This window comes from Sphaeramia orbicularis, chromosome 5 (genome assembly GCF_902148855.1).
Source record: "Sphaeramia orbicularis chromosome 5, fSphaOr1.1, whole genome shotgun sequence".
Lineage (NCBI taxonomy): Eukaryota > Metazoa > Chordata > Actinopteri > Kurtiformes > Apogonidae > Sphaeramia > Sphaeramia orbicularis.
This window is the reverse complement of record NC_043961.1, coordinates 34,593,682-34,618,990: the sequence shown is the minus strand read 5'-3', so window position 1 is coordinate 34,618,990 and position 25,309 is coordinate 34,593,682. Positions and strand designations below refer to the sequence as shown.

At 37.5% G+C, this 25,309-nt stretch overlaps 1 protein-coding gene across 4 annotated transcripts in view; it reads left to right on the top strand.

Annotated features, from left to right (window-relative positions):
* Positions 1 to 25,309, top strand: part of kaznb (kazrin, periplakin interacting protein b) — a 141,015-nt gene that overhangs the window by 95,098 nt on the left and 20,608 nt on the right. For 3 of the 4 annotated variants that reach the window (XM_030134595.1, XM_030134596.1, XM_030134598.1), the window contains one exon: positions 3,249 to 3,356. In XM_030134595.1, coding sequence (XP_029990455.1) covers positions 3,249 to 3,356 — 108 coding nt within the window. Of the gene's footprint in view, positions 1 to 3,248; positions 3,357 to 9,585; positions 9,759 to 25,309 lie in introns of those variants that run through there. The other variant, XM_030134597.1, reaches the window with a different exon arrangement.

Genomic DNA, 25,309 nt, shown 5'->3' with positions numbered 1-25,309 from the left:
AATTGAGGTTGTGCTCCCTTGAGCCCATCGATGCTTTAGTTGTAGCATAACAGCAGAGCTTTGCTGAGCACTACCATGCTGATGATATTTTGAAAAGGTGTGGTGTTGTCTGGAGCGAATTGATAGTGATACAAAGTATACAGATTTGTATGTTTGTCTGTGAGCAAAAATACTGAAATACTGACCAGAGATGATGTGTATATGCACCATGTAAAGTTCACAAATTTAATTCAGTGCTCTAGTTTAACATTTCTCCTTTCACTTCTAATAAAATGTCATCAGAAATTTGATTGTATGTTCCTGTAATACACATATATTCTGGTATTTTTCTGTTTTCTGCTGTGATTTGGTTAGATATAGACCTGCACACCTCTGCCTCATCATTTCCATAACCTTCAACCTCCCACAGGCGATTACGTGGATGATCTACTGCACACTGCTGAGCATGTATACCTGTTCTCTCCAGTACACACATACTTTACACTACTGGGTGCAATAACAGGGGTTTGCACTTAAAATACGATGCGTCCCACATCGGCAGGAATGGGGGGGTCATTTGTATAAGTGAAAAGTAATGCATGTTCTCTCCCAGCGGGTACACAAGCCATTAAAAATGCATTTTTCATTTTATACTCTCTAAAGTGAGGGAGTTGTTGTTCTGTTAATTTATGTACTGACATCTTTATTGTACAAAGAGCAAACACCTTCAGGAAAGTGCTAAAATATATTGTCTGTGAATTTGTTGCACTGCCAGTGGCATCGTTCTCCCTCACTCTCTTTCTCTCTGATTATTTTTGGTGTTGAGTAAGGCAGCCAAAGAGTGGCCGTGCATGAGTCTGCCTGCTGCCCAATCTCCATATTAAAGACCGAAGGAAAGGTCAGCTTAACAACACCTAAACAGTTATCGACAGGTTAAGAGGAAGGAGCAGGGGAAAGAAAGAGTAAGGTCAGTGATCTAGATAAATACCATACGGTCATGAAATGGAAAGTGTCAAAATATGCAGATTAGGGGGGTTTTTGCAGATGGTGCTGCTGAAGGCATCTAAGGGTATACATGAGGTTTGTGCTTCAATTAAACACTGCATTAGTGCTTCATCAGGAGGTACTGTCATGCATGTAACTAGCACAAAATCACACATTTACATCAGCAAAAGACATTTAAGATCAGTAGAACTGCTTTCACTTTTAAGCTGTCACATCATAATGGTAAAATGTGCGGCCTGTTTCAGGGAAAAAAAAAATTTCATTGTACAGGTATGGGGTCTGCTCTCTGAAACCACCCCCTGGAAAAGCAAAAGAAAGGCTGCCTATGCTAATCACTGTCATTTTCATAGTGTTTCATGCATTGCACGTACAGAAGTAAAACTCTTTAGAGCAGTGGACATGGGGACCTTTTAAAAAGGTTAAAAAGGGATCTCTGCTCTTTTCTCTACTTTCTTTATGTAGTCTGGGAGGAAACAACAGAGTAAATGAAAACAGAATGACGAGTAGCTGACTCTGAGTCACTGGCGCTCAAAGGAAACATTGTTTAGCAGTCATCACATGAAAGAAAAAAGCTCAGGAAAAAAATGATGTCATTGTATATTTCTGCAAAACAAGGGTTTGTGTAATCTCAAAGTCTGAACCAAAAAATAGGTTTTATATAAATGATGATGATGCTATTTGTGTCTCTCACATATTATCTTTTTATATGGAATTTACCTGTGTTTGTGCTTAAAGGTAAATACTGGCAGCACTAGAGATAGAGAATAATATCAGGACTATATACAAGAAACCTGCAAAGATGTGATAAATAATGAATTGTGTGGATTCAGTAATATTCAAACTGAACTACAACTATTTCCCTCAGTGACTCTGACCAAACCACTTTTAGTGCCTAAACCTTAATACTTGAATGGGTTAGGAAGCAAAGTTCAGTCTCGCAAAGTTGAGTCCTGGATGTCTCATATCCACCACAAACACCTCTTGCCTGTTGAAGGAGAAAAATGTCAGAGAACAGGTGTAAAATATGTAGAAAGGACAATGAATGATATGCAATGTATCTTTAGTTCACAAATAGTAGCTGGGTTTCCATTACCCTCAGAAATGCGCAAATTGTAAATTGCGCAATAGAAAACTGGTAATGGTGACACTGAAATATCGCAAAAACTGTCAAAAATCGCAAAAAGTTTTTACGCTCATGAGGTGGTTTTTGAGACATTTCGATATAGAAATATACCGCAAAAGTCTAATGGAAACACATTTTGAGCATTTTCACACATCTGCGCACGGTGGTTTTGCTCAGGCCAAACGTTTCACCTATGACCCTGTACTCAGAATAGGTTCTAGTTTGTATTGGCTAACAGACACTCGCTTTTGTGGAGGAACTGCTTCCCAAGAGCATGACAAGTCTGTTGCCATGAGAAGTTCAATAACATCACACAGTTCATTAAACATTGTCATTTGGAAATTCTGGATCCACAACTCGTTGGTGAATTCCTTATGTACAGTTTTCTCCCAGAAATCCATTCTGCATGGCTGCTGCCATAAGTAAAGACTCTGCCTTGGAACGATTATACATTCTCTTCTTTTTTTGTTTAAAACAGTCACTGCAATAGCAGTAGATGCAACCAACACTACAGTGCCAACACCGTGGAGGTTTGGCATGAAACTCAGGGCGTCCATGTTCCTTAAACGAGTGTCTTGCGATAACTATACAGTATTTTACGAGAATTATGACATGTCGCGAGATGGGACTTTACTAGAATCACACATCAGAAGCCAAACACTCTTTAATGGAAATATCTCCAAGTAGCAATTGTATTGTGTTAAAACTGTAGAAATATCACTTTTATTTTGTGGAAAACAGTAATGGAAACCCAGCTACTGAGAGGCTGATGTGTGATTTGCAAAAATGTATGATGTCAACAGTCACACTATAGGATGCATTAACTGTGTAGAAAGCTGAAATGAATACATAAACAGAAAAACAGAGGAAAGAGAAAAAAATGCAGCCTAAAATTAGAAAAAATGAAAGAGCCATTCATCTTTACTGGCAGAGTTTCTGTTTTACTATTGCCTTATGATGCCGATGTGTGCTGAGTTCACATTATGTCAGAATGAATGATCTGATGAATGATATCACAGGTGTCATATACCGTAACTACACGCAGTTTCAGTATTGAAACAATCTGGCATGTGAAAAAAAAAAAATCAGAGCAAAGCGACTTATTGTGATTCTAATCATTCTTAATTTCTCCCTCCTGCAGATCCATCTGTGCATCACAGGCAGAAGACGATGGTGACAGACATGTGCTACCCAACAGAGATATCCAGTTTGATGGACTTTGGCACTCCAGACTGCTCACTAGGCAAAGGTAAGGTGTAGTGTGAAAATACAAGCTGTTACCGTGGTGACAGCGGGAAGTGTGCATTGTGATTTATCCTGGCACTTAAAAGACACCGAGCTGTCAGCCTGACTGGGAGGTTAACAGTGGAGTAAAGGCCTGAACAGACAATCAGATAACAGCTCTCTGTACCTGGCCACTAGGGTCTCACTGTTCACTGCAGCCTTTGATTTCTACCACATAAATAACATCTTCTGTCACCAAACGCAGAGGGTAGAAGTGCTGGCACAAGACTGTTAAACTTGATTCACTTCTTGCCAGAGAAAAGCATTTTACTGCAAACTGCTTTAATCTGAATGGAGCTTTATTGAATTTTATCGTGCCAGAGTTGTATTGTAATGTGCAATTATTACACTTCAGCAAAACCTCCTGTTTTCTTCACTCACTGTCATCACTTAGAGAAAGAAACCGCTGAAGAGAAAAGCCTGTATGCTTAAATATAATAATCTCTCTCAACTGTAATCAAAGTGACCAGCCTGTAATAATCCACACAAAGCATATTGATCATAAAGTCTATTGATTGCTTGTGTAGTGTTGCTTAATCTTTAAGCTTTGTGTCCATTTCTTGTTATCATCATAATGACTGCTATTATTCTCTATTGTTCTCACACTGATGCCAAACCAAAATGATTGAGGCATAATTGTAATTCCAATATTTTCACCCTGTCCCCTTGAAGCCCACCGGTCTATTAGACCTGTCTCAGTGTCATTTTCATCAACAATGAATAGTAACAGTTAGAGCTGCAACCGATTAATCGACTCAAAGTGATCCAAAAAAAAATCATTCAACCACAATTCTCCTGAATCAAAGCTTTGTTTCCTTCATTTCTCTGCTGTTAAACATTGGTTCTACTGTTGTGTTTCACATGGACGCTTATTGTGAAGCTTCAACTCAGGAAAACTGTAATAGAATATTTCCCTTCAATCAATTTGAGTCGATTAATTGAATCGGGACTTTTTGCATTGACTTCAAGCACCTAGGCAAGGCAAGGCAAGTTTATTTGTATAGCACATTTCAGCAACAAGGCAATTCAAGGTGCTTCACACAGGACATTGAAATAAAAAGAAACACAATTAAAACATTATAAAAGAAACATGTAAAAGGTGATTAAAAACAGTAAGTAACAAAAAAACACATAAAATCCAAAAAAAAAAAATTTAAATAAATAAAAACACACACATATTAAAGTAAGAGTTGCAGTGCAGAGTTTCAAAAGAGAATATAAAATTTAAAAAGTCAAAAGTCACCTAGTCGATTAATCGGTTGCAGCTCTAGTAACAGTGATGAGCCGAGTCGCCCATTGTGCTTCTTCTCCCAGGGCCCATCACTGCTTTCATTCTCCATCCTCCTTTTCTTTTTTTTGGCACCTCCTCTTCTCTCTCAAGGCTTACTAATATTTTAATGCCACTCTGTCCAGATTCTCTATCAACACTCCCCAGTGCTGATAATACAGACTGACGGGTCAACCATGTGCAGCTGAAAGAAGGCAGAGCAGCACAGACGAGGAGAGCAGCTGATAGAAAAAAAAAAGAAGGCTTTTAGGATTTCTTCTGGCTTTAATGTGAGCAAAGCAAATGAATGACATAGTGATACAGAGAGTTAAGCTGAAGAATAAGGACACAGAGGAGCAGAAAACTTCAGACTGTCAGGATAAAAGCAAAGTCATGAATGAGATTTGGTGTAGCTGAGAGGCAGGCTGCAGTATGACCTTGAAATTATGATGTTCTACATTTGGTCAACACTTCTTATTCATCTTAAATTATGCAGCTCTTCACACAAGTAAAACGCAGCTGGATTCAGACACCTTCAAGTTTTAAGAAAGAAGAATTAGTGTGTGTAGAAATCAAATTATGCAACATAAAATATTTTACGGGACTATTCATTGATAGAAAGCACATTAGCAGCGTTTGGAAGGTTACTATAGAAATGCAATAGGATGGAAATCACTAGTTATCCTGTGATAAATATTAAAATGTCATGTTATAGTTTTGTCATTTTTATTTTTATTATTCTTCCAAACAAATGTTTAAGCAGGACCATATGCTAAAAAATCCTAAAAATATCCATTTAAAGCAGAGCATTGAAGCCAGACAAGAACAAATACAGTTAATGGATAAAGTCATGTTTATTAAATGCAATTTGATTTTAATATAAGCTACTGAAATAATGTCATAGTCATTTTTTGGTGCTAAAATTAAAATTGACAAAATATTGAGATGCTATTTTATTATTATTATGAGAGCATCCTGGCCTAGACAATCAACACACAATCAAATCATAAAGGTAGCATATGAAATTTACAAAATATATAATCAATACCCAATTTACTCATGACTTACATAAAAATGTTGATATTATTATTTTTGCATTCAAATTCAGTTGACTAAAATGAATACAGAATGACTAAGATAATGTTAGAAATGCCTCTCTATCCTCTTAATCTGCTTAAACCTGGTGTATGAGAAGGAATGAGGAGAGAAATGTTTTTGGAACCACAAAACACCATCAGCAGGTAACTGTTGTAAGTCCCAAATTAATCAATTTAACCATATAAACCTCATATCAGTACTTATCCTTTAATGTTGCTCACAGATTTGGTGTTTTCTGAAAATATGGCACAGATTTAAATGAATGTTACCTTCTACATATGACCTTCTTAACAAAATGTACCATTTGGATTAGTAAATGTAGCTTAATTACATATTTTTTTTAGTAATTTCAACAAATAACAAAGATATAATTATATTTATGTTGTGATTAATTACATGTGGCTTATTCCCCAAAGAAGTATGTTATCCGGTGGTTTCTGTGCTGAGAGTCTGAAATGTCTGTTATTGTCTAATGAGGAGCTAAGAGCTATTGTTGCAGTCTTTCAATCTCTGGTCTCTGATCAGTCAGAGAGAATGAGACTGGCAGTGGTCCTTGAGTTGTCAGCATGTGATTGACAGATCCATTGGCTCATGTGACAAGTATCTGGTTAGGGCACATTTGATCTCTGGACAGCGCTAAAATGCAGAGCCCGGGCCTTTGACAGATGGGACAACTGGCATGTTTTTCTTGCTTGGTTTGTCAACTGCTGTCACGTGTCTAACGGCACAAGTTTTAGAAGTCATCTCAGTCTTGCACACAGGTGAAAAGCATTCATTATGTATACTCTCTTGTGCTTTAGTATGCTGGTTGCACTACTCAAGTGTTTATAAACTGAAAAATCCATTATAACTTTATGAGCAGCAAGCTGAATTAATTTGGTCGCAGCCCTATCGGTTTTCTTCACATCACCTGTACCTGCCTCAGGGTTCTGGTAAGAAGCCTGCAGGACAAGGACGATCAATGTTTCTGTAATTCTGTCCACACACATTCATTTTCTCATCTAACATGACTCAGATAGATCATGGTCAACTCATGACAAAACTAAACCTGAGAGTGTAGATACGCAGATGCAGCCTTTTTGTCATTCAGTCAATGGTACATGACAGATGGAAATGTTTTTACCCAGCTCTTGGTTTTGTAGTATAGAAGATAGAAGGGTAAAAAATAAATTAAAATAAAAAAATAAAATAAAAATATGTAAAAGGTAAATAGGGTAGAATAAAAAGTAATGTTGTAGTACTCAAGTCCAAGACTGGTCTCGAGACCATTTTCTGCTGTTTTGTCTTGAACTTGACCCTTCGAGGACTCGGTCTTGACTCGGTCTTGGACCACAGTGGGAGAAGAAGGACTCATAATTTCAGAGTGAGTCCTCGAGACCAACAGACTCTTTTTTATGTTCACGTTAACAAAAAATCTAATTATCCATCAAGTATCCCCATTGTGTTATGGGGGCGGGGGACTTGTGCTCTAGTTGTTAACCTGATTTGAGTTCTGTGTTGTGATCATTGTTTACTTATGTACTTATTCAGAAGGAATGAAGTTTTAAAGGATATTGAATATTATGTTCTAGTGTATTGTCACAATTATTACATTTTGGAAATATTGGAAAAGTGTTGTAAAGTAGCCTATAATCTAGACATACCACTGGCAAATTTGAATTTGCTCTGCAGGTCCAAACTGTGATTCAAAATCAGGGTGGGCTTAACATGTTGATGACAGAGCAGCACTGTTGAAGCAGTTTTGAAAAACTGGCAGAAGATGATGCATATGGTAGGGATATTTGTAATGACAGTAAAAATTAAGAAGTTAAGTAGACAAGAGTGTGCCAGACTGCTCCTATAAACAATTCCCAGTCTGGCTTAGACGGTAGGCCTAACTGTAGATTATTAACTGGGGTGATATTAAATTATGGTTATGAAAACTGACTCTGTCTCGACTGCATTTGAAAACCAGCGGTCTCGGTCTCAACTCGGCCTAAACCCTTCAAAGACTTGGTCTTGACTCGGTCTTGACATAGGCAGTCTCTTCTCCATCACTAACAAAAAGTACCATAAAATGTGCAAACAAAATAAAAAATAATAAAGTAACTCTTAATATATACAACATTTCACAGTTTGCAGCAACAGTACAGTTTAAAGTGATGGTGCATGTAGCAACTGCATGAGCAACAATCAAATACAGTGGCATTGTGACTTAGCAGCATCATGATTCTGTTTAGGTGGGTGGTGGACAGTTTATGGGGGCAGTGTATGGGGGGTGGAGCAGTTCAGTCTGATTGCATCTGGGTAGAGGCTTGTTTTTAGTCTGGATGTTATAGAGCGATACCATAGGAGAGCACGTATTAGTAATCCAATATCTGTATGTGGGCCTGGCAAAGTGAACATCAAGGTCAATTTCTTTTTTCTCTAAAACAATATTTTTGATTACTCAGCATGAAAGACATATATCTGTAGTTTTTAAAACTGTGTTTATTTAATTTATACCTGAATTACAACTGGATATATGAGAAAGTAGATTAGAATACAATCTAAATGAAGAACAGTAAAGGTTGTAAATGAATGTATACAGCATCAATTCAGAATGTAAACAGCAAAGTGTAAATAAATGTTAAAAAATATATGCCTGTGTAATCAAATACTACAATGATTTTGAATGTTATTTATTATAAAAACAGCAGAAAGATGTGTATTAAATATAGTAATGAAACATATGTCGAACATATATCAAAGACTGATAATTTTATCAGGATCTTAATAAAATCTTTGATTATTATTCTGGTGCATCACACCGAACAAACACCTCACTCAGTTACTTTTTGGATTTTCACTCAGTTATCATGAATTAATGTCTTTTAAAACTAAAATAAAAATGATATTAGTTTCATTTTTGGATATAATGTATTCTCATATATTAAGAAAACTGTGGTATGCTAAATATTTGCACTTTTTGGTATTTTTTCCAAACCTTGAATAACTGCTGTATATTTTTCCTCACTCTGTTACTTTGTCAATGATGATAAATTTCTGTTTTTATTAAATATTTGGTTATTATTCCTTAATGGCATGTTAAAGTACTTGCTTAGACCTACAATTTGAGCTATTATGGTTGCTGTTAAATTAATTTTCAAAAACAGATATGGAATGATTAGTATTGCTGCACAGTGCTTTCTCTCTCTGTTACTCCCTTAGCCAGACCCATGTACAGCAAACCTTTGACTTCATTTCTTTGGTTTGCTGCTTGAATTCCATGCAAATGGTTCTTTGGAGGCATTTATGTTTAAGTTACACTTGGAGCATTTTTATTCAAAGCTTGCATTCCTACCTCCTCCGGTCATAACATGTTCACATTCAGGAAGCGAGCAATGTAAACTCATGTAGGCTCCAAAGACACAGTGGGCTTAGAGAGGCTGCATAGTTTTCCTACACAGAGCTGCATTGTTCCCTGTTCAGTGGCTGAGTGTTACTGCACACGCTGTCCTTTGCTGGTTCTCGGCCATCAGGTGGAGTTAAAGCACTGCTGTTACTGCTGCGTCGACTCACCTGGATCTTTACCTGAGGTGCAGTTTGTCTACCCCCCCCCCCCCCCCCTTCTTCATGTGTTCACCGGGGGTTGAAAAGAGGGGATGGAAAACAGGAGTGGGCGTGGGGTGAAAGTTTTTTCAAACTGCTGTTGGGTGTGTCCCTAAACAGGTAGACAGAAAGTGGTAAAGAAAAGAATGTAAAGGATAAAAGAAAAGAAGCAGGAAATGTGGTTGAGTGGCTCTCAGGGGACGACTTCCTGGTAACCTGTCTGGGTGGAGCCACAGGGAGCAGGGCTGGGAGCAGAAGGCTGTGTCAGTGCATTGTGTGTTGGTTTGAATGGTGTGTGCACTGGTCTGCCCATGTGTGTGTGTTTTCTTGTTTTTCACCTGCTATGAGAGCAAACACCACAGTTGACAGTGGAGTCGAGCGGAGCCTGTGCCGAGGAGGACATGAGGTCCGGGAAGGAGGAGGGGAAGGCCGGTGAGTGGAGGAGAAACAGAGAAAAGGGGGTAAAGGTGGGGAGGAGAGATTATGTTTGTGAGCTTTGAAAGGGGTAGAGTAGGCCAGAAAACAGGCTCTGGTAGTGGTGTGTGAATGGATTCAAGTTTACATGTGTGATCGTACACATTGTTAGAAAGGAGTTTCAGTGTAAAATACTTTTTCTAGATCTACATTTTGTCTTTTGTTTTTTTTTTTATCCTGAAAATGATCTGACACATTCAGTGGCAAAAGCACATTTATCCAAGCACTATACAGTGAGTTAGTATGGTAATGAGTGTAATTTACTTGAGTATTATTGTTGTTTTATGCTACATTATGCCTTTACTCATCTACATCTCAGAAGAAAATCCTGGACTTAATTCTTCCTTACATTTATTTTACAGCTAATGCAAAAAAATACTTCTTAGTGGATAGAATTTGGCTTTATGGAATAAGACACAGGTGTCAAACATGCAGCCCAGGGGCCAAATCTGGCCCGCCAAAGGGTTCAATCCGGCCCCTGGGATGAATTTGAGAAATGCAAAAATTACACTGAAGTTATTAACAATCAAGTGTGTTAAAATCATTTTAGGTCATTTCAGTCTAAAGTGGATCAGACCAGTAAAATACTATCATAATAACCTATAAACAATAAAAACTGTACATTTGTCTCTTTGTTTTAGTGTAAAAAAAAAGTAAAATTACACAAAAATGTTCACATTTACAGACTAGCTTTTTACAAAAAATGTGAATATTTGAAATCTCTTAAGAGAAGTATGTGGAATTTTAATAATATTCTCCCTGTTATTTAATATTTTGTGTATTTGTAGATCCACTGTGATCTCTACATTGTGATTCACATGTATAAATGATAAACTAAGGTGTAATATTGTTAATGTTTCACTTATTTTACTAAAGAATTTTCAGGTTGTTCATATTTGTTCATGTTATGTTCAAGTACAATTCGTTGATGTAAACGTTTTCATTACGGAATTTACTTTTTTCACTCAAAAGGTCTTATCCTATTATTTATATTATTTTACTGGTCCGGCCCACTTTATATCATATTAGGCTGAATGTAGCCCCTGAACTAAAATGAGTTTGACACCCCTGGAATAAGAGAAATATAGTTAACGGTACTTGTATTGAAATACTGCTTACATGTCATATTTAATGATAATAATGCTAGAACAAGTTTGACTGTGTAAGTTATTTTTATGTTTGGAACTAAACGTATGTGTTTGCAAAATTCAGTGTAGTATTTCTGCACATTATCATTATCTAAGCTGAGATTGCATATTTGTCATTGTAAATATGTTTACAGCGCTAATCTGACTTAAGCAGTCTTGATATTCTGTTTTTGTTTTTGCCTCAGTCTTCATGCACTAAAATGATCACCACATGTGAGTCATGTTTTATTTCAGTCAAAAACTCAGTGCTGACCTACATATGACATGATCATATGGATAAAATGGTAATCTGTTAATCTTCTATAAGCATTGTACATGAATGCAGTGGTATTTGGCCTGATATGGTGCGGTATTACAGATTTTAGTATCTCAGTTGAAATACCAAAGCTTGCATAATCTGAGAGAAAACGGCACTAAGGGACAATAACATCTACATTAGCTGCTGCATTTGGATGAATGCAGGGACTCAACAGTAAGTGAAAATGCATAATGCCTGATCAGAGCAGCTAGAGCTATGGGAATTTTATTGAACTCCATGGCAAGAGTCCCGTACTTCATTTTTTTCTTTTTTAAATTGTTTTTTTTTTCTTTTGCTTAGATGTCATAAACAGGTGTTTTGTGCTGGGTGTTCTGATGTTGTTTTGCTTGAATTTTCATACAAAATATTGTTACTTCTTTGTTGTGTTGGCTTATGAGTTTGATCCCACTCTGTTTGGTGTGACTCCCGCTGCAGATGACGTGTTGTGTACCATCCACAGTTGGAAAAGAAAATGAGTTTGACCAATGGACCAACGGGTAGCACGACTACTGTCAGCATCACATTCACAGTTTTGTTCTAAAGGCACAGTTACTTACTGAGATAATTGGAGAAAACGTGTGGAACACAGCCGAAGAGAGCATTGTGTTTCTGTGTTTATTTATTTTTTTTAATACTATTCCTATTGAGTCTCTGTGTGAGCTGTAAAGAGTAGATAGAGTACTCTGAGCTAATCAAGGACAATTATTATTTTCATCATCTCCACAAGTGATACACTGAATAATAATGAACACAGCAAAGGTATTTATTTCCTTATTATAACTCCTTAGTAAAATTTCAAGGCTCAGTAGCAGCTGCATACTACTACTACTACTACTACTTGCAACATGCAGCTTTTGGGATTACTCTGCCGTGCCCCAGGACAAGAGGGAGGTCGTGTATTAAATCATGTTGAATTCCAATTCTCTATGGATGAGATCCTGCTGTTTCTCACAGATGTTCATTCCCCACCATAGAATAGAGACAATGAGCCCTAAAGCATTTTGTTCCTCTGTGATTCATACAAGCAGGTTGGCATCATGCACTCACAACCATTTGCTGTTAACTTTGTCAGCACTTTGATGAGAAACAACATTCAAATCCTACATGTAAGTGCATTATATAATTTATGCACCTTAAGAGTCTATTCTGCAAAAAGGGTGCATTGCTTTTAACACTTTGAATGGGCTAAATGTTTAATTGTATTGCTAAACCTTTTTTCTGCCTTACATTTGGTAACAGACCTGTAAAAAGGGCTCATCTTAAAACTGTTTTTCACAATGTTCTTAAAGTGACAGTTGCTACTTTGTTTGTGAACGTCTTTTCAAAGAGATCAGATCAGAACTGTGTGATGTCATCCATCATCAATCAGCTGATCAGTGAACCTGTGGTCACACCCTCACAGTGTTTACAATGATTCCCATGGTTGGATGTTATCTGTGGTGGTGTATCAAGTCTGTCAGCACTACAAGTGTTTTCTTTGTCCAGTTCAAGTCCAGCATTCATATGTAAGCGTTTCCCACATGCCTCAGGTGATAAGTTGACAGAGTAGTCCTAGTGGGGCAGCGGGTGGCACAGTTTCACCTCCAACAGCACTTTAAACCATAAAGACACAGTGCTACTTTTATGGCAGTTCCCAAATTATAAATATTTTTTTTAATTTATCACTATTTACTGTAATATTATCCTCTGTATTTTGCATTTTTAAGTGAAAATCATGTATTTTCCTGTATTTAATTCACTGATCATGTAGATGTTCATAAAAACTCAGATTAAAGTTGAGGGGTATTATATCAGAAATGGAGAAAACTGAAGAAAAAGTGACTTTTCCAGTACAATTTATCATTAAAACTAAACATAAACCCAGTGTATCCATCCACTGTCATTGATCAAACTCCATAGGATTTACTGATGAATCAATTTTGTAGAAGATGACTGTGTTTACACGTTCACTACGGAGCCTGTGAACGTCGAAATGGGTCAAATCTGATGAACATGAAAAGATGACAAACTGTATTGTAGACCAATTATTTACATGTATCGATAGGATTAATAGATCAACAGATATTAAACATTTTACATCAGTAGATGGTTTTGGTCACCAGTGGGTCTTTACGGGTTAAAGGTGCGGGAGACTTTCGTGACCAATTTTTCATCAAATCTGTAAAACCTCAGTCATAGCCTAAGTATCACAAATCTGTAAGTCTTTCTGTGATTACGCACCTGACTATCTTGCATTACGGTGAACAATTCCCGGCTCCAAATGTAAACACATGGACTGTTTATGGTGGATGGCACTTCGAAATTGTTCACTGTAATGCAAGATATTCAGGTGAGTAATCACAGAAAGACTTACAGATTCATGATACTTAAGCTATGACTGAGGTTTTACAGATTTGATGAAAAACTGGTCATGGAAGTCTCCCGCACCTTTAATGTAGGGCAACGTAAATGAGACTTTCTGCCTAATTTTCTGTTGGTGTAAGCAGAATGTAGCTGTTTTATTGTAACAGACTAACACATCTTCAGTTTGATCACGTTTGATATAGGCTGTATTATTGTCAAAGCATAAGTGTGAAGTTACTGAGCACAGAGTTTACATGTGCTTTCTCTCTGATTCATTGGTTGTATGAAGGCTACAGATGCTCCTACTGACTCATAATTTTACTGATCTAATGTGTCCATGTAACCCACAACACAGCTATGGAAACATGGTTTTCTCTGTGATGAAAGGGTCTATTCTCAGCCTCAAAACACAGTCCTGGTCAATAAATGAAGACCTTCACACTGTGGTGTTTGGATGTTTGTAAGTGTTTGGCTGCAGGACATTTGTCTATTCTTCCTACACCTGTGTTACAGTTTGACAGGTAACCTCTAACCCCCTACACTCAAACTCCTCATCTGTCTCTGCCCTGGACCAGGACTTCACAGTTTCACACTGAATGAAAGAAAAAGGCCGGAGTGTCTCAGTAAAGAGAAAGATGTTTGGAAAGAGATACCGATTCTGTCGCTGTTTCTGTTTCCATGGTGTTTTCAGCTATTTATGTGTCTCTGACTAGTGAAATTAGACTATAGCCTGCTGCGCTGCATAATCTCATTGGCAGATGTAAAAAGTGATATAATTGCTCACTATAAAATAATATTCTCAGAGTGAGACCCATTTAAGTCTCTATGTGTGAAACACTAGGACACAGAGCCTACGTCACCTCTGTGTGTGTGTTCAAAGCCTTAACTGACACACCTACAGGGACAGGTCACTATGGTGATGGAAGGCACATACCTAGTGTTCACAGATGATTATTTCTCCACAAACACTCAGATAATTTGACTAGAAATACAATAACTTTCATACAGACCTGATCAAAATCTTAAGACCAGTTGAAAAATAGCTAGAATTTACCTTTTGCACATTTGGATCTTAATGAGGTTTTAAGCAGAGCTACAATATACAAAAGCAAGAAGGGGGAGTTAGACAAAAAGCACTTTGAAAAAGTAATTTATTGAAAACAACAAGTAAACTGAAATAGGCTGTTTATCAGCTGATCAAAAGTTTAAGACCATCGCTCAAAAAATTACAAAAAATTCTCCAAATCAGAACAAAAAATTTTCTCAGTAGTACAGTAGGACAGTAATGAGTAGCTCCACCGTTCTTGTTAATCACTTCAAAAATTCGTTTGGGCATGCTTGATGCGAGTGTTTCCAGGAGGCTGGTGGGAACATTGCTCCAAGTGGTGAAGATGGTTTCACGAAGGACATCAACTGTGTGGAACTGATGGCCATTTTTATAAACTTCCCTTGCCATTCATCCCCAAATGTTCTCTATGGGATTTAAATCAGGGGAACATGTGGGATGGTCCAAAAGAGTGATGTTATTCTCCCTGAAGAAGTCCTTCGTCAAGCGAGCATTGTGAACTGCAGCGTTGTCCTGTTTTTAAACCCAGCTGTTACCACACAGACGAGGGCCCTCAGTCATGAGGGATGCCCGCTGCAACATCTGCACATAACCAGCCGCCGTTTGACGACCCTGCACCACCTGAAGCTCCAGTGTTCCACTGAATGAAAAAGCACCCCAGATCATGATGGACCCCCCTCCACTGTGCCGGGTAGAAAACATCTCAGGTGGGATCTCCTTGTCATGCCAGTAACGTTGGAAGCGATCTGGACCGTCAAGGTTAAATTTTTTCTCATCAGAGAATAAAACTTTTTTCCACCTTTCAATGTCCCATGTTTGATGCTCCCTGGCAAAGTCTAAACGGGCAGTTTTGTGGCGTTGTAGGAGACGAGGTCTTTGAATTCGTTTTTTGTTTTTGAAACCCTTTTCCCGCAGATGCCGTCTGATGGTTATTGCGCTGCAGTCGGCACCAGTAAGGGCCTTAATTTGGGTCGAGGACCGCCCTGTGTCTTGACGGACAGTCAATCGGATCCTCCGGCTCAGCGCAGGTGTAATTTTTTTGGGTCTACCACTTGACTTTTTTGTTCCATAATGCTCAGGATCTGTCAAAAAATTTAGAATGACTGTCTTACTGCATCCAACCTCAGCAGCAATGGCACGCTGCGAGAGGCCTTGCTTATGCAGCTCGACGATCCGACCACATTCAAGAAGAGAAAGCTTCTTAGCTTTAGCCATCAGGAGGGCATGACCGTGTGAATGCCAGACAGAAAATGAGAATTTTGAGCAGATTTTGGCTTTCATAGCCTGCGGTCTTAAACTTTTGATCAGCTGATAAACAGCCTATTTCAGTTTACTTGTTGTTTTCAATAAATTACTTTTTCAAAGTGCTTTTTGTCAAACTCCCCCTTCTTGCTTTTGTATATTGTAGCTCTGCTTAAAACCTCATTAAGATCCAAATGTGCAAAAGGTAAATTCTAGCTATTTTTCAACTGGTCTTAAGATTTTGATCAGGTCTGTATAATATGGTCCGAGGGTCATGAGCTCAAGCAACATAGTATTAATTTATTTGACCATAGAGAATGACTTCATTGACATCTAGTGAAATGACCATCTCTGAGATTGTTTCTTTAACTTTGGAGTGCTCCAGTGTAACATAGACCAATAGTAACAGATATATTTAACCCGTAAAGATCCAAACAGCCACCAGCGATCAAAACCATCTACTGATGTAACTGTACCTGATGATCTATTAATCCTGTCAATACATGTAAATAATTGGTGTAAAATGCAGTTTATCATGTTTTCATGACACATTTGGACATTCAGAGGCTCCATAGTGAACGTGGAAACATCTTCTACAACATTGATTCACCAGTAAAACCCATAGAGTTGGATCAATGACAGTGGATAGAAATACTTGGTTTATGTTCAGTTATTGATATCTTTGCTGAAAAAGTCACTATTTCTTCAGTTTTCTCTGTTTTTGATATTATAACCCTCACCCTGAATCTGAGTTTTTAAGAACATTTACATGATCAGTACATTAAATACAGGAAAATACCTGATTTTCACTGAAAAAAATGGAAAATTCAGAGGATAATATTATAATAAATGGTGATAAATTACTTTAGAAAGTTTAAATGGAGAGAAAAAACCATTTGGATTCTGACACAAAAGGAGCACTGGGTCTTTATGTGTTAAAAACTAACTAACTGAAAAATTACAACTAAAACTTTATAACCTACTGCTCCCATGGTAACAGCTGGGTAACATCAGAGGACTGATACCACTGAGTCTCAGGGATTTGGAGTCTTCCCATTTCAGTTACATCACCTTAGGTTACAGTGAGCAATGGTAACAACTAACATGGGGTATAATTAGTGGATTATGACCTGTGGCCTCATTGAACGTCTGCACACTCTGATGACTACTAGTATCAACTTTGCAAACTGTTCTCAGTGAAGGTTGAATGCAAGACTTTTGCTTGTACTTTATTTTTATCCACATACTTCTTCTTGTAGTAAAAGTCAGTGAGTGTTCATGGCTTAATATTGTTTACCAACCAAGGCAGATTTCTGAAACAAAATAGCTTGTGTCTACAGGCTGCTCAGACCTCATCTATGATAGTCAGAGGAAATGAGGGTGGTCCAGAGACTTACTGTGTGTTATTGAGACAGACGCTTGCTTATCCAGTCTTAATACATGTTACAGATACAGTGTGAAGCCACCTCATTATTGACTTACAACCATAAATGAAAGCATCCTCCTTTCTGTTCAGAGTCGCTGTGTTATCCATGCAGGTTAATGTTCTTAGTCACTGCCTCATTCACTTCATCTATGCACAGTGAATGATACTAGTGACAGCGAGAGTATGTTTTCAGCTTTTGATGGCAGTATTGGAAATCTAAATGGCCTTTTCTGAGCTCTCAGTGCTCTTTCAGTGGCACATCCTTGGCAGCGAGCCTAATCTGCACATAATAAACGTGTGAATCAATTACAGTTATCTGCACTTGGCATCCTTACACTGACCTTAGTTGTAATGTAAACCCACAGGCAATTAATTAATAGGAGCTGTTACCAACAGAGACCAACAGAGTCCTCTCACAGATAGAGTGAATGAGTGTTCTTGAATTAATCCAGTCCTCAAACACAAAAAAATGCATAGAATCAAACAAAACACAAGACTTTATGTTTGTTGGATTAATTCTGTTGCACTCCAACATTCTAAACTTGTTTTATTGCTAACCATTATAGCATTTTTATCTCTTTCCAAGTACAGTGTGTTGAGTGTTTTTGGAGGAAATCACAAATGAAGAATGATCAGCATCCATAAGTGTATCAGGGTTTTATAGATGTACCAAAGCAGAGATCGAATTGCCATTAAGTGGTGAATACTCTGGTCAGGTAGATTTGTGAGCAAACAGCATGCATCTTTTATGGCCATATGTATTATAGAGAGGCAGTGTGATGCTCCAGGTGGGAAATGGACCTGACCCTGACATGGAGGGCTTCTTTATGATGCAGAAAGTACAGTGGGTGTCTCGGCATGTCGGAGCATTGGGAATTAGGTGCTCACTCTCAGTCCTTTCCGATATGTCGGTAGATGGAGGTCTGCATTGATTTTATTGCTATTTGTATCTTTCGCATGTACATTCTAACTATACACAGTACTCAAACTCTGTTCCGTTAATACAGAAGTTCCTCCAGTGGCTATAGTATATTAACAATAAAGCTGTAAAGTATAGGCTGACGGATCATTTTTAAAAGCCCCTAATCGCTGCAGCCTACCTCTGCCGCCCACCAATCCAGCCTCCCCGTTATCTAAGACTCAGCAGGGAGCCGCTGACAGGATGAATGTGTTTATCTGTGAAACTTCTCATTCTGAGTCTGCGTTTTTCTGTTTCTCTCTCCATGTCTCTGTCAGGTTTGCTTGTGGCATGGATTTTAAGCTATGCAATATTCTATTCTTTTGTCATGAGAGTAAACAAAATACTCCGAGACGATAGGATGCATCTTTAACCCATAAAGACCCAGTGTTACTTTTGTGGCAGTTCCAAAATGTGTTTTTTTCTATCTTTAAGTTTTTCAGTTTATTATGATATAATCCACTGTATCATTTAAGTCAGACAGATTTTAACCCATAAAGACTCGGTGCTACTTTTGTGTCAGTTCCCGAATGGATTTCTCTCTATATTTAATATTTCTTAAGAGATTTATCACCATTTATTCTGATATTATCCTCTGTATTTTGCATTTTTTCAGTGAACATCGGGTATTTTCCTATATTTAATTTATTGATCATGTAGATGTTCATTAAAGCTCAGATGAAACTTGAGGGTTATTATATCAGAAACAGAGAAAACTGAAGAAAAAGTGACTTTTTCTGCAAAATCTCTCATTAACTGAGCATAAATCCAGTGTCCCCATCCACTGTCATTGATCCAACTCCATGGGTTTTACTTGTGAATCAATGTTGTAGAAGATGACGGTGTTTCCATGGTAACTATAGAGCCTCTGAACATCCAAATGGGTCATATTTGATGACCATGAAAATATGAATGTCTGTATTTTACACCAATTATTGACATGTATTGATAGGATTAGTGGTTCAGAAGTTATTAAACATCATAGATCTGTAGATGGTTTTGGTCGTTGGTGGCTGCTTGAGTCTTTATGGGTTAAGAACACCTTCCTGATTTGGGGTTTTGCAACATAACTTTTCAGTTCCACAGAAGTCTGACTTTCTATATGTTACTTGTTTAGTTTGGCTTCTGTAAAAAGACATAAGTAAAATAATAAGGGTGAATGTTGAACCAGATGGTGTTGGTAGACTAGTGCTGTCAGTTCCATATTATATGTATTATCTCTTGCGCTGTGTATTTCTCTGGAGAAAAGAGTGTCATATGCAATCACACTCTAAAGCTACACAGATTATTAACAAGATGAGGCTTATCACACACTCATCTATACAGTACCTGGCTGGGTTATTTTAGTCCATCCTGCCTCTATCTTCCCTGCCTGTCAAGGCTACTGGGCTACCTGCGAGATGAGTTTAATCAAGAGTTGAAGCAGGCTGCTGTCTTCTCCCAGGACGCTCCCAACAGATCTTTATACTGTAATTAGTGTGAGGCCAGAGCTCAGCAGACACATGCTCATCTCATAATGCAGTGCAGAAATAGTGAGACATGAGCACAGACATCAACACTCACTAACTTACATACATGAACGCTCCTACAGGCATTAATCAAGTAATCCAGCAGAAACAGGGAGGGCACTTAGTAGCATGGACCACAGTGATGAGTATGTGCTCCCCTCTGATTATATAATATTACACATGTGATGCCAAGGCTGTCATTTGCATTAGTAGTGTACCGCACGTGTGACAGAGGGGGAATTACCTGGCTTTTCATCTTCTACTCAATTTCAGTATTGTCACTTTACGATGACCTTGACTAGTTTTATTGCTCTTTTTAGTTGATATACACTCAGGCTGCAGACAGTGAAGTAGTACTGCAGATATAGTATTGCAGAATGCAATGTAAAATATGAAGAAAATATATTTTTGTTCTGTGGATCCTCTATTGATGTAGCTTTTACACCAAGATGCTGCTTTAAAGGTCCAGGGTGTAAGATTTAAGGAGAGTCATGGGGATCTAATTTGAAGAAATGGAATATATTGTTAATGATGTTTTCATTTGTGTATAATGATACAAGAATGAGAATTGTTGTGTTTTTCCATTGCCTTAGAGTGTTTTTCAAGCTGTTTATATTTACAGAGGGAGCGGGTCACATCCACCATGTAATGATGCTACTAAATCTTCCTTTGTTTTATAGGAGTCATCCAGTAATAAGGTGCATTACCAGCAACCATTTTGTTTAGAATTAGTATTCCCTGAACTACAAAGCCTAGAAAGTACAAAACTGGTGAGAAACCTCAGCATTTTTTACGGCCACCATAAGAGAAGGTCTGGGTGGAGATACTGAGTCAGTTATAATCTGTATCCCCACCACCAGATGTCAGTACGGACACACACTCACACACCTTCAGTTGACAGTAAGTAAACTTCGCATTATTGAAAAAGTAGAACCCATGTATATTATGTTTTACCCATACAGACACAAACAGCCACTGGCAACCAAAACCATCTACTGATGTAAAATGTTTAATAACTTCTGAGCCACTATACCTATCAATACTTTGAAACAATTGGTGTAAAACACAGTTTGTTCTCTATTCATGGTCATCAGATATGACCCATTTGGATGTTCAGAGGCTCCGTAGTGAACGTGGATAAACTGTCGTCCTCTACAGCATTGATTCACCACTAAAACTCATGAAGTTGGATCAATGACAGTGGATGGAGACACTTGTTTTTACGTTTAGTTATTGATATCTTTGCTGAAAAAGTAACTTTTTCTTCAGTTTTTGATGTAATACCCCTTAACTGTAATCTCAACTTAATGAACATCTACATTATCAGCTAATTAAATACAGAAAATACCTGATTTTCACTGAAAAAATGCAAAATACAGAAGATAATACAATTACAAATGACAATGAATCACTGAAGGAAGGTTAAATAGAAAGAAAATTTATTTGGGAAGTGACTTAAATGCAGCACTTGGTGTTTATGGGTTAATATCTAAGCTTTTATTCAGGATGTAGAACAGGAAGCAGAAACCAGAGCGTTGGTGGTTCAGTCCTCAGCTCCTGCACGTCAGTAGATTTTATAAATCTACTCAATAGATTCAGATGTGTCGAAGGGTCTACAAGTAGAATACCTCCTGAATAGAAGTTGTGAAATTTTATGAGATTTGGGCCACTAATAAAGATAATTAAGTCCAAGTGCTGCTTAGCTGTAGTTTTCAAGACATAGTACTGAAAATGTGAAACTCCCTGAATTAATAATTAATTAGTCAATAGGAATGTTTGTCTCTGAGCTCCAGGTCTACTTAAAACAGTTTTCAAATGTTAGAATACATTCAAATTTCACATTCATTCTAGTATTAGACTTATACATTTATTATGTAAATGTACATGAACCTATATATGCAATACTCATTTATCATATAGGATGAAAACACTATTCAACCACTATGTTTGTCATTTTTTTCCCCATTTTTCTTATGAAAGTATGTAAGATTTAGCACATTTTATCTCAGAGGCAGATCATTTCCAAAACTAGCATATTACACAATCATATCCTCCAAATGTCTTACCTTTTTAAAGTGCATGAAAAACACTATAATTATACCAATACTGCACTGCCTGCTAGTATTTGCTGTTCATTTCTTTGCATTACTGTGAAGCTCTATGATCCACCATCACTATAAGTAAATGACCTATAACCTAACCCTTAGGGAACAGAGATAACACGTCTCACTTCCAAGTGCCCTGTGAAAAAGGAGTTGAGTGACTGAGCTTTAAAGGGACTCTTACTCACAGTTAATATATTTTTTTTTTATTTTTTGTGCAGGCGCTATCTTTAATTCTGATCAGGGAGTATGTGACTTATGTTGTCAGTGAGGCAGACACAAACTGGAGCTAATTTGGTGCAGTGGTTATCATATAATTCAGCTCACAGTCATTTCAGAGGCATGGTTGTGTTTGCTTGTTTCCCCTCAGGGAAGATGACAGTTTGAGTCAACACAATCACCTGCAATATAGGTATACAAACTCCACAAGACACCCCCTAGCAGGAAACTGTCCCGGGAAACAAGTTTTGATGGTTTTATTGCTTCATTGTTTGAAAAGTTTATCAAGGAAATGAGCTTATGCAAGAGTAGCTTCTGAAGAGGCTTTGACGGAGCATTTTAAAGACTTTTCTTGTTACTTGAAACAGCTCTGCTCCTATCAGTGCGTTACAGAAAAGCTTTTGTTGTTTCCACCACATTTCCACCTCCAGTGTACATTTTTGCTAAATAACTTAATTTAAAGAAAACTTTGATATATGTATCCTTATGTTTACCGGTTTAATTACTTGCTGTATAATTGCATTCATGTGAAAAATGTGCCTTTAAATGACACCACTTTGATGTCCTGCTGTATTAGCTGCAACCACTGCAACACCGCCTCAGAATATCTCTCAGTACCTTCTGTAGAAAGTCATTAATGTTTTCATCCTTTAGCCCCAATTCTCTTGAACACCCCCACCATTAACACTTGCACCCCCTCCCCCCCCCCTTCTAATTTATAGATAACATATTGTAGCTGTGCACCAGTGCTATTAGGAGCCAACAGGGCAGACGACAACAGTGAAAAACCACAACTGCTTCAGGCTCTACTTCAAGATTAGTGGGAAAAATACCAGTATTGCAGGATATTAAAACATGCTGATACTTTCAATCGCATTCAGTAGTAATCCTGGAGAAAAATCTCTTATCTTTCTCATTTATAATATGACAAAATAAAAGCTCAGGGAAATTACGCAATATCAAACATGGGTTGACCTCTCACTGTTTTTGTTTTGATTTTATGCAGTTATCATCCTTACATCTGAAGCTGTCATTTGCAAATATTTTTCTTCCAAGGATCCTAGAGCTGTTAAACCTGCCTGAACAGCCCTCCTGTCCTACCTTGATCTGTCTGCGACATAGCTGCAGTCCCTGCTGTGTATGTAAATGGGTATGTTATAGAGTTGTTTACAAGGTTACTACTGCTGCAAGATGAATGAGACATATTAAGAAATGGCAGTGGAAGGAAAGCAGCTGTTCAGAAAGAGCATTTGTTGAGACCTCTTTCTTTTCTCTCTCACTGCTTGTTCACTAGAGTCTTTGAAATCTTTCTACAGTCGAACAGCTATGTTTGCGCTTGTACTGCATGTGCAGTGAAGACGATGAACCATGTGTGACCTTGTTATCCACCTAATCAGATGTTTTACCTAAGAGATTATAGGAGAGCAAAGGAAGCATCGTTGCCCCTGGCTTTGTCTTGGACAGAAATAGGTGAGCAGAATCACTGTGCTAACTACAAATTACACAGATATGAATTGCCACGGAGATCGAGGTGGAAAAGTGACAACCATGCACATCACAACTCCTCAGGGCAGAACAGTTGGCTGCTGTCAGTGCAGACATTTTTGACACCGTTCCCAATCGTCCCGTATTCATGGTTTTGCTTTCAAATATTTTGTATTCTACAGAGTGCCGTCATAATGTTTTACAGTTAACAATTTTTCTTACTAATGCAACTGGCCATGCTGATTCAGTTCAGGTTTTCAGGTTTCTCCAGTTTGTCATGTGTTTTGAAATAATTCAACAGCATCTTGTCTTTTTTTAAAGGGGTCATATTTTGCTAAACCCACTTTTATTAGTCTTTGGTTCATTTATTTGTGTATTTGGACCCTAACAGTTCAAAAAGTTTGAATTTGAACCCTCCAGGTGCTGCAAAGCTATCTTTATATTCATTCTGGCAAAAATTGAGTGGATTTCTACAACCTGCTTTATTTCCTGCTTAATTTGTTACGTCTATAACTAGTTACATCTCGACATTTGCACATATAAGGTCAAGACTCCCGACGAATATTTCTCTGGGTACGACATAATTGTTTGTCAGCAGCAGCGGTTATAGTTCATACTGAAAACATGTCTAAACTTTGAGCCGATTACCTAAAATGTTCAGTTGTTGGTTGAATAGGACAGAGCAGCACAGTCAACAGCCTGGAGGGGGTGGGGTATGAAGTGGCTCATTTGCATTTAAAGGGCCAACGCTTAAAATGGCCTTTCCGGTGTCATTACCCAAAAATATTGTTGAAGATGCACCTGTGGAGTTGAATTAATGAAGAATTCAGACCCAAGCATAACATTTACAGTTTATGTAGACCACAGGAAAATGTTTTAAAATGCATAATTTGATTTAAAAAAAAAAAAAAAAAAAAAAGCAAAATATCACCCCTTTAAACAACATTCCAGTTAATCTGGATAATCAACAGATCTGGCTGCTGGCAGCTTTTATTGAATATTTTTCCAACAAGGAAATTGTCCTGATGATTAAGTTTGTAGGGTGATCTCTAAAGTGTCAGAAATGTTATGTTTAGATTTTGGTGTTAAGGATTTTATGTGGAAATTATATACATTTTTTGAACCATGGAGAAATAAACCCTAGATGAAATATCACTTGACCAGGGGTCAGCAACCTTTACAATCTAAAGAACCATTTCTGACCTGAAAGAAAAAAATTATCTGAAACCATGAAAAAAATACTTAATCCACTTTTACCATAAGGTGGTTTATGGTTTCTATTTACGGTTATTTGTTTGCTTTTTCAGTAATGTAATGTTTGGTGTATTTGAAATTATACAACAACATTAAAGTAAACAATTGGGATTTTTATCATTTTACTGCAATTTCCAAAACACAAATCAGATTCATTGCTTGATGCAGAAAAACCTCACTGGCATCTGTAAGCTTACTAGAAACAGGCTATGAATATGTGATGAGTAAACTGTTTGTACTATCAAGGGAAAAAATACGCTAATGTGGCATAAGACACATTTTGGTTGATAAAATGCTACAAAAAAGAGAAGAAAAAAAGGCTTTTTATTCTGTGTATATATTGCACGTTGTTACAGACAGACATAAAAGAATTACGTTAGACCTACAGCAATGAACAGTGATAGAAAACTGTTTAAATATCCAACAGTAATTACTATTCATTTCAATATATTCCACATAT